At 50.4% G+C, this 9,876-nt stretch overlaps 1 protein-coding gene across 5 annotated transcripts; it reads left to right on the top strand.

Annotated features, from left to right (window-relative positions):
* Positions 1-4,499: 4,499 nt before the first annotated feature.
* HMGB3 (high mobility group box 3) lies at positions 4,500-9,558 on the top strand. 5 transcript variants are annotated; one of them, XM_036305501.1, is made up of 5 exons: positions 4,500-4,593; positions 6,806-6,960; positions 7,205-7,464; positions 7,914-8,088; positions 8,540-9,558. In XM_036305501.1, the coding sequence occupies exons 2-5, from the start codon at positions 6,811-6,813 to the stop codon at positions 8,687-8,689; spliced, it is 735 nt and encodes a 244-aa protein (XP_036161394.1). In that variant the 5' UTR covers positions 4,500-4,593; positions 6,806-6,810; the 3' UTR covers positions 8,690-9,558. The 5 variants fall into 5 exon arrangements, with proteins under 5 accessions (XP_036161394.1, XP_036161395.1, XP_036161393.1 ...); XM_036305502.1 differs by lacking the exon at positions 4,500-4,593 and adding an exon at positions 4,645-4,798; XM_036305500.1 differs by lacking the exon at positions 4,500-4,593 and adding an exon at positions 5,612-5,831.
* Positions 9,559-9,876: the final 318 nt, after the last annotated feature.

Below are 9,876 nucleotides of genomic sequence, written 5' to 3'. Positions count from 1 at the left end.
GTTGGTCAAGACTGTGTTCCCACAGGCAGCAGGGTGGGGAATAACTCCTAGGAAACTCTTTGGTTGCTGATCTGTTTCCTTTCCTCAGTCAATAGGAAAGTCAACCTGTGGGCCTTGTAGCGCTGATTCTGCTTCAGAGGCCTGGGTGTGCCCTCCCCTCTTGGGCATCCTCCAGTGGGTCCTTGCCATTACTCCCCCCCTCCAGGACTAAAGTCTCCAAGACAGGCACATGGCGGAGGGTCCCATGGCTTGAGGTACCCTTTGGGCTCTGGGCCACCATGCAGGCCCCCTTAGCCTGACCTGTGGCCATGCTGAGGAGAGAGGCTGAGCAGAGACTGAGCAGAGGTTCCCTGTGAGCCATTAAGAGTAGGACAAGTGTGACACTAAGGGTGAAGAGACCATGCTTTAAGCCCTAGCTCAGCCACTGACTCCCCTGTCAAGAGAAGGCTGGGCTGGAGGACCTGAATTTTCTTCCAAAGGGAGGCTTCAGGCCTTGAATAGATCACCTGGGGGTGAGTGAGCAAGGGCCCTAGGAAGGCCAAGAAGCTAGACTCCCTATTTGTGAGGATCTGAATTTACAAAGGCTCCTAGATCCCTTCTCAAAGGGTGTATGTGTGCTTCATTGTAGGACCTTCACAGCAATTTCCCTTAACATATTTTAAATGATTCAACAATCTGGCCCCACTCTGCCCTCATATTCACCTGGCTGCAGTTTCATTGATCTTCAAGGAGACTGGCTGATATGGGCCTTAGTGATGCCAACTTTAAGTACTGGGCACCCAAGTGAAGACCTGGGGCAAGGATGGGTGTGGGTGTGGGTGTGGGTATGGGTATGGATATGTGTGTGGGGGGTGGGTATAGAGAACCAAGACTTCAGGGGGTTTTTTTGTTTGTTTTCTTTATTTTATTTTATTTTTTTTTTGGTTTTCTGATGTTTTTAAAATATGTTTTTATTTATTTTAGAGAGAGAGGACGGGAGAGGGAGCGGGAGATAGAAACATCAATGAGAGAGAAATAGCGATCAGCTGCCTCCTGCACGTTCCCTATTGGGGATCAAACCTGCAACCTGGGCATGTGCTCCAACTGGGAATCAAGCTGTGTCTTCTTGGTTCATAGGTTGATGCTCAACCATTGAGCCATGCTGGTCAGGCCAAGTACTTCATTTTAGTTGAATGAGGAGAATCCCTTTTATCTTTTGAAGGGTCTTGAACTAGCAAGAACCAAAAACCTCTTCAAATAATATTTGTCACTCTTTGTCCTATTTCCTATTTCATTTCAATGCTTTCCTAATATCTCCAGGTAGCCAAGCAGTTTAAAGGGTTCTGGTTTGAGGTTCCCCTGTGTGATGGGCTTGGCCTGGGATTGAGCCTCACAGGCAAATGGTGTGATTTAAAGTACTTTCCAGGGAGGACCAGGGCAGAGGTCCATAGCCTCGACCAGTTGAAGATACCCCAAAGCCATTGGGCACTGAGCTTTGCTACAGACAGAGGAGGCAGCCTGCCTTGGGGCCCCTGAGTCCAGAACTTGACCAGGCACTCCTGACTTTCCATCACTTTTTTCACCTTCCAGACTGGCCTTTAGCCCTTCCCTAGGTGGCCTTTTAGTGGTGATACTCAGACCAGCTTCACTCATACCCTCCCTCACAAGCAGACTGGACAGTGGCTGGGGTGGGTAAGATGGTGAAATCACCTTTGAAGCTGGAAGAGATGAGATGTCACAGAAGAAGGCACATCAGGGAATCAGAGCCCAAAGTCACTGCCTTGCCCCTGCCTTGTAGCCTCACCCCTACTTCACTTCATCTCCCCTCTGTTATGTATTAGTAGGCATTCAATAAATATATGTACAGGGAATTGAATTATGAGTTTCTCTTGAGGTAGGAACCTGCTAAGCCATAGATTTTGCTTAGATGTGCTGCCACACACACACAGCACTGAGGAGAAAACCAGGCTGTGAGGAGCCTTCTAACCGAGGTTCATGGGAAAGGGATGGAGGAATCATAGAGATTGGGCCTGAAGAAGACATGGAGACTTGGGGTGACATGTGTTTGCAGGGGGCAGGAGCAGGGAACTACAGCCACCATTTTCAGGCCTAGGACACACCCACTCAGTGATGTCATAATCATGTTCTGTAAAGTTCTGATGACGGCAACCACAGGTTTGAGCTTCAGACGCAGTGCTTCAGCTTGATGGAGGGAGGAGCTTCTTCGGGAGCAGAGATGGAAATCGTTCCTTCGAATAAGCGCAAACCATTTGTCCTTCGAAGTATGTACCCATGGGTAGGGCTGTGGCAGTGGGTGGGGAAGAATGGGTCTTAAGGGGGGTTTCTGGATACCACTTACTATACGGTCTCTTCTGGCTGGGAGATACTCTTATTCTCTGGGTCGGCCTTCCCCCCTCTTGCCTCTGGGAATGTTGTGTGTGTGCCTGGTGTGAGTGTGAACATATATGCTGCTGTGACCCTCGCCATCCACTCAGGGACCCACCAAATAGTGCCTGGTGGGCTCTGAAGCTGAAAACTCTGATTCTTCCACTTTGGTGCCTGACAACTGGTAAGTGCAGTTTCCCAGCATGGCCAGGATGCTGGGCAGTGGCTGGGTCCCGCCTAAGACCCCCAATTCACATCTCTGGCCTAGCTAGGGCACTGTGGCAGAGGGAAGGTACTGGTCAGATCATATGTGGATACCCTAATCTCCTTTGGGAAGGGCAGAGACAAGGGTGGAGGGAAGAGACCTGGGCAGGTTAGACCTTGGGGACCTGGTTGTAGAAGAAGCTGGAGCTATCGGGCTGGAGAAAAGACCTCTTCTGCCAGGAAATCTGTGAAGGGTGAGGGGTTGGATTGTGTGTAGGGTGGTGACCCCAAGGTTCAGAGACTGCTCAAGATGGAACAGACAGCCCATAAGGTAGGTGGCAAGCTCTCTGTGAGTGAAGATATGTGAGCAGAAGGTAGGTAACCATTAAGGTAGGTAACCATTAAGGCCTTAAGATATTCGCATTCCCAAGGGTCTGTAAATTGGGTACATAGTCGGCTCCGATCAAAGCAGCACTGATTTTGCCCTCTGGTCTCAGTTGGGTCCCTAATGATGGAAGCCTAGCAGTTACAGCTTGCCCAGGAGGCTCAAAGGAGTTGGCAAGAACTGGGTGGGGATGGGGAGGCAGTTGCCTTGTGGGGTCAGCTCCCTCAAACACCTCAAACTCAGCCAGTTTCTGGAAACAGCATTTGGAAAACTCACCTTCTCATCTCATTTCAAAATATGGGAATTACAAACAGCTGGCTATCTAGGGGTTCAAAGTGTTTGGGAACGGGAACTTAGAAGTCATGATGTGCCTCTTCCAAATTTCAACCCATAAAATGTGTACCTTTTCCTCACCCATCCTTCATACATTCTTTCTTTCAGGAAGCTCAAAGAGGGAAAGGTCTTCCAATATTTTTCAATAGGGCTGACACTAGCATTTGTAGTGGGAGATTTCTTTCTTCTTTATGACACTCTGCCCAATGCAAGACATTTAACACTCCTGCAACAACTCCCAGTCATGGGGCATTTTCAAACATCCCTTAGAGGTGACACTACCTCCCCCACCACACACACACTTTGAAAATCATTGCCGTGACTTGCTCAAGGCCATAAGCCAGTGGCAAAGCTGAGGAGGCCAAGTCAAGTCAAATCCCATTTGTACATTCCAAGAACTTTTATTCTTCACCAGGGTGTCAGGAGAGCAGAAGGAATGTGGGCCTGAAGCGAGGCAGGGAAGAAGTGACTCCCTAAGCACAGAACTACTAGTACAATTTCTCACGATTTCTCTGCTTTTGCCAAACTCCCGTTTTCCGCCTCTAGCCCACCTAGCTCGCTCTTTCCGCAACTGCAGGCACAAACAGACTTTCTGGCAATTAGTGCAATGAGCCTAGTGGAGCAGGATCCACGGGAGAGGAGTCAGGTCCCTTTTATTTGGGGGCGGGGGGAGGGAGTGGGGGCAGCGGGATCCCAGTACTGAAACCCCGAGGTCTTGGCAGGGGAACAGCTGCCTTCCACTGTCATCAAGGAGAGAGCTGCGGGCAAGACCCCGGCCGCAGAACCGCGACAGGACTGGGCAGAGGTGGAGGACCCTCGACCTTCGCCGTTCGCCCCCGGAGGTTTTCCGGGGTTGGGGGCTACCTGGGGGCCGGGAGCGGGAGGCGGGGGCGCCCAGGTCGCAGCGCGGCGGGAGCAGAGGGCAGAGCAGCCGGACTCGACCTTGCCATCCCACGCCAGAGGCCAAGGCTGAAGGGAATGGAGGGGCCACCTCTCCAAAGTCCTTTGAGGTCCCAGCTCATATCGAGGAAGGGGTTCGGGGGGTGGCAAAGCTCTGTTTTGCCTCCGCAGCCTGTGCCGGCGGGTAGTTCTGTTTGAATGAATGATCCCAGAGGCCGTGCCCAATGGGTGCCCGCGCCTGTTTAATATGCATGAGGCCCGCAGCCAATGGCCGGGCAAGGAGGCTGTTTTAAACGGCGGAGCCCGCTGGCCAATCAGGCGGCTCTCGTGGAGGCAGCTAGCGCGAGGCTGGGGAGCGCTGAGCCTCGCGTCGTGCCCTGCGCTGCCCAGACTAGCGAACAATACAGGTACGTTTCCTCCGCCCGCGCCCGCCGCAGCCGCCGTCGTCGCCGCCGCCGCCGCCACCGCCACCGCAGCGCCCGCACAAGTTTCCAGCTCCTGCAGCCGCCAGCGCGTCCCGCTGCCACCGCCTCCTGCCTCTCCTCCCCGCGCCCTTCCCGCCCCCTCCACCTTCCTTCTACCTAGGTGACTGGGAAGGAAGAAGCAATTCAGGTGTTTCAACTTTCCAGTGCTTCATCCCGAGCTCCCCAATGTCTGCGCTGGGCTCCCTTCCTTGAGCCAACCTCGGCTGCCGCCCCCCGGGGCCGCGCCGCGGGGCTCAGGCCCCCTGAAGCCAGATGTTGGGGCAGCTGCGGCGGCGGAGGCAAAGCGAACTGAGGGGCGGCTGCGGGCTCCGGTGGCGCGGGTCCCGGCGCCAGGAGGCGGCATTGGGAAGGGGGCAGGGTTCTCCCCGGCCCGGGACGGACGCCGCGTATTACGGGCAGCTGGTGCCCGCGGGGGGCTGCGGCGTGAGCAAACTTAGCTGCTGGGCTCTGCCGGGCACTGTGCGGGCCCGCGGATTGCACTGCTGGTTTTGCATTAACATGGCCGTCTCGGGAGCGCACGGAGGTCCGGGAGGGGGGAGGCGGGCCGGCCGCCCCCGCTCTTCGCCTGCCCGTAGGGCACCGGCGCAGCCACCGTCGCCGCCGCTAACATGGCTGGCGCGTGATGGGCCCTGGCAAGGGGTGGACAGACGGGCTGGGCGGGCGGCAGGGCTCCCGGGCGGGCTCTGGCCTTGGTCCCGGAGCCCGCGGCCAGGGTCTGGTGGCGTGAAGGGCCAGGGGCGCTGCCGCGGGCCCCATCGCTGTCGAACGTCATGGCTGCACGGGCGCCTTTGTTATCCCGAGGAATGCGCCCCGCGCCGGCGAGGGGGGGGTCCGGCCCCCGCAGCCCCGCGCCCCCGGGCGCTCGGGGCGGGGCGGGGCGGGGTGGGGGCCGGCGAGCGGGCGGCGGCTGCGGTGGCGGGGCCCGGACCGCTTTGTTCGCCACCGACGCCTGTGCCCGCTGCTGGCGGATCAGCCATTTTAGCAAAGCCGGGCTCCAGGCACGGCGGGCGCCACCATCACTGCGGCCGCTGCCGGCCAGGCTCCGTGCCTCCGGAGCGCGGCTGCCATCGCTGTCCCTGGCCTCGCGCCTCCCTCGGGGGAGGCAACGGTGGATTTCAGGGGCACTTTCTTTCATCAGGAAGCTTTTGACAAAATGGAAGGTGAATTATGGGTGTCCATCCAGGTGACCCAGCACTGGCCGAGTCTGGCTGCCCACTGCCGGCCGGAGGCTCCCCTGTGTTCTGTCCTGCCTCACACGCACAGCCACTGTGGAGCCCTAAAGCAGCCCCTGGGTCGGTCCCCGCAAAGGGGAGTGCTTTAATTTTACATGATGACCTTGGGTGTGGGAAAAGGAAAAGATGGCGGGAAGCTCGGGGGTAGGAAAGGGACTATGACACGCCACAGCTGCATTTTTATTTGCAAACTTTCTCCAAAGTATTTCTGGCTGGACATGAATTCCGCTTTATAGATGAGCAAGACTTAGCCCTTTTCATATCCCCTCCCCCTTTAGATAATGACGAAGAGACAGATTTGAACTAATAGTGCAGGGGTATCTGCTCACTTGCTGTATAACCATTCTTGTAAAAGCCATTTTTATAAGTCAAAATGCAGCAAAAATACTGAAATATAAAAATTTCCCTATTTACAGTTCTGCTTTGATTTTGTGTTTAGCAGCACTGACAGTATTTTCGTTTCTAACATGGGAGTAAAACAGATGACCAGCTAGCTTTAAGTCATTGGTTTCAAGCTTCTATCATCAGCCTGTACCACCTACAAATGTATCCTCCCCACTTTGTGGTTGCAGTTTCCAAAACATAGCATTTCTGAATCAGAATGTAGAGCTGAGCCACCCCACTTGGGTCTGTTCCGTTTGGAGAACTTGATCGCTCTTTGAGAAGTAACTCAGAAACCTGTGCACTTCATGCTGGTCAAAAGTTAAATGACAAGTGACAGTGAGGCTGATTTCCTCTCTAGTCTGTCTTTGGTTGCCAGTGGCATCAGGCATTTTTTTTGGGGGGGGGGCTCCTAAGAGCAATATCGATTTAAATTTTACCCTGCCTTTGGTATATCTTGTAGTTCTATTCTGTTCATTGGATTTGTTTTTCTTTGTTTCTCTTTCTTTCATCCATCACAGTCAGGATGGCTAAAGGTGATCCCAAGAAGCCAAAGGGCAAGATGTCTGCATATGCCTTCTTTGTGCAGACATGCAGAGAGGAACATAAGAAGAAAAACCCAGAAGTTCCAGTCAATTTTGCAGAGTTTTCTAAGAAGTGCTCTGAAAGGTGGAAGGTATTTTTGCTTTGTATCCTTCCAGCTAGTCTTAGTTGGATTTGATACTTTGGTGTTAGTTACCTTTAGAGTAGTCCCAGGTGGCTGTTTTCTTCCTCTTTACTTAGACACATTTTAATTGTTTTTAGGATTTTGTATGTGTGCTTTTATTGTTTAACATTCTACAAAGGGGGTTAACCCACAGCTTTGTTTTCCTCCCAATAAATTTTGTTTTCTCCCCGCCCCCCCCACACACACACAAAAGACTACAAGGCTTTCATCCCCTTTTGCAAGTGGTTATGGCAGCTGCCACTTTAATTATAGGACAACTGAACAGGTACGTGTTCACTGCATTGAGGAATTTATCAGGTCCTGTTCTTTGCAGACCATGTCAGCAAAAGAGAAATCTAAATTTGATGAGATGGCAAAGGCAGATAAAGTACGCTATGATCGGGAAATGAAGGATTATGGACCAGCTAAGGGAGGCAAGAAGAAGAAGGACCCAAATGCCCCCAAAAGGCCACCGTAAGTGACTGTAGGATTCAGGACAGCCATGAAAAGCTTTCCTTCTGCTTGAAAGATTTTTTAAGAGATACTTTACCTAAAAAAATGTCAGGAGACCACTGTAAAATATTCTGTACTTTGAGCCTGAGGTGTTGGTGAGCTGTGTGTGCTTGGTAGTTGTCTGTTGACCTTTCCACTGGGAAGTAGACAGCCTAGTTTGGGGTTTTAGGATCCTTAGGTACATTCTCTACCCCTTGCCCAGTAACTGAGAAACTGAGAATCCACTATATATTTCTAAAGCAGCTTAAATATTTTATAGCCTTCAACTTTGAAACACTGTATATGGTATTACACATTTCTTCACTCTAGGGAGGAGTGATAGGAAGTATGTGGGTTCAGGAACATGGGAGTTTGACTGAAGCTCACTTTTTGAAGATTCTCATCTACTTTATATAATTTTCTCCCCCAAGGTCTGGATTTTTCCTTTTCTGCTCGGAATTCCGCCCCAAAATTAAATCTACAAACCCTGGAATTTCTATTGGAGATGTGGCAAAGAAGCTGGGCGAGATGTGGAATAACTTAAGTGACAGTGAAAAGCAGCCTTACAACAATAAGGCTGCAAAACTGAAGGAGAAGTATGAGAAGGTGAGGTGGGCCAGAGTGTGTATTCTGGCCTGTGAGAAGTCAGCTGTCCTGAATGTGAGGGTTTGTGGGGTGGAAGGCTGCTTTGCTGGGCATGTGAGGGCCCATCTCCACTTAAGATCAGCTATGTGTGCTGATGTTCAGGCTTCTGATCTTTGTATTTTGGAGAACTTTAGGCAGGCTTAAAAATTCGGATAACGGGATGCCACTGGAATAGGATTTGATAGTTCTATAACATGACTTAAAGGCTACTTGAACACCCTTTACCTTTTAAATTTGAATGGCTGAGAACCAAATGTGTATCAGGAAACAAATACTTCAAGTAGCAGACCTGTACTGTTTTTGAATTCCAGATTTCTTATTCTGAGGCAGGGATAGCATGTTTTCACCCTGTGCTAAAATAGCTGCAGGAGAGCTTGTCTTCTCATTTGGAATGTGTCCCTGTTCCTTCTAGGATGTTGCCGACTATAAGTCTAAAGGCAAGTTTGATGGCGCCAAGGGTCCCGCTAAAGTTGCCCGGAAAAAGGTGGAAGAAGAAGATGAAGAGGAGGAGGAGGAAGAGGAGGAGGAAGAAGAAGAGGAGGAGGAGGAGGAGGATGAATAAAAAAACTGTTTATCTGTCTCCTTGTGAATACCTTAGTGTAGGGGAGCGTCGTAATTGACACAGCTCTGATTTGAGAGGTGTCTGTTGCCCTCATTAGGATTAATTACACAATTGGGTCATGATCATATGTAGTCTCTCAAAGTGCTCTAGAAATTGTCAGTGGTTTACATGAAGTGGCCATGGGTGTCCGGAGCACCCAGAAACTGTATCAAAGTTGTACATATTTCCAAACATTTTTAAAATGAAAAGGCTCTCGTGTTCTCCTCACTCTGTGCACTTTGCTGTTGGTGTGACAAGGCATTTAAAGATGTTTCTGGCATTTTCTTTTTTTTAATCTGTCAGGTGGTGTTACCTATTTGGTTATTGGCTAGAAATCCTGAGTTCTCAACTGTACATATCTATAGTTTGTAAAAAGAACAAACAACCAAGACAAGCTCTTGATGCTCTTTGCTTGGCGTTGAGGCTGTGAGGAAGATGCCTTTTGGAGGGGCTGTAGCTCAGGGCATGCACTGTGAGGCTGGACCTGTGGACACTGCAGTGGGCATCCATTTAGCTTCAGGTTGTCTTGTTTCTGTATATAGTGACATAGCATCCCGCCATTCTTAGCTGTGGAAAAAGGTGGGTCAGCTGGCATGAGAAGTATTTGGATCGTTTTTTTTTTTTTTTAGTTGTGTGGTAGTTTTAAACTTTGTTTTAAAACAAACTACAACTCTTCATTGTCAACGAAGTGAAGAGTCACTGCATCAATGAAAGTTCAAGAACCTTCTGTACTAAACACAATTTGCAACGTTTTGTTAATTTTTGTATGTTTAGAATGCTGAAATGTTTTTGAAGTTAAATAAAAACAGTATTACATTTTTTAAGCTGTTCTCTATTATAACACTCTAAATTTCTGACTCCTAGCAGTCTTAATGGCAAAACACCCCACTCTACTGTATTTGATGACTAGCCTCCCTGTAAATCTGGTAATTTAGGGCGAGTTGAAGAGAGCTACTTGAAGTTACTGCATGATTTTGTTTGTGTCTGAATGGCATCAAGATGAAGTCTGAACTATTGAATGTAGGAGCTAAGATGACACAGGCAAGGTTTAGCAGCCTTTAGAGGTGTAGGAAGGTGGGTGGTTAGGATTGAGGCTGACTACTACCTATGAGGTTTAAAACTATATATTTTTTTTGCCTCCTGCCCCA

Source organism: Myotis myotis, unplaced genomic scaffold (genome assembly GCF_014108235.1).
Source record: "Myotis myotis isolate mMyoMyo1 unplaced genomic scaffold, mMyoMyo1.p scaffold_m19_p_4, whole genome shotgun sequence".
Lineage (NCBI taxonomy): Eukaryota > Metazoa > Chordata > Mammalia > Chiroptera > Vespertilionidae > Myotis > Myotis myotis.
This window is presented reverse-complemented; position numbering and strand designations above follow the sequence as displayed.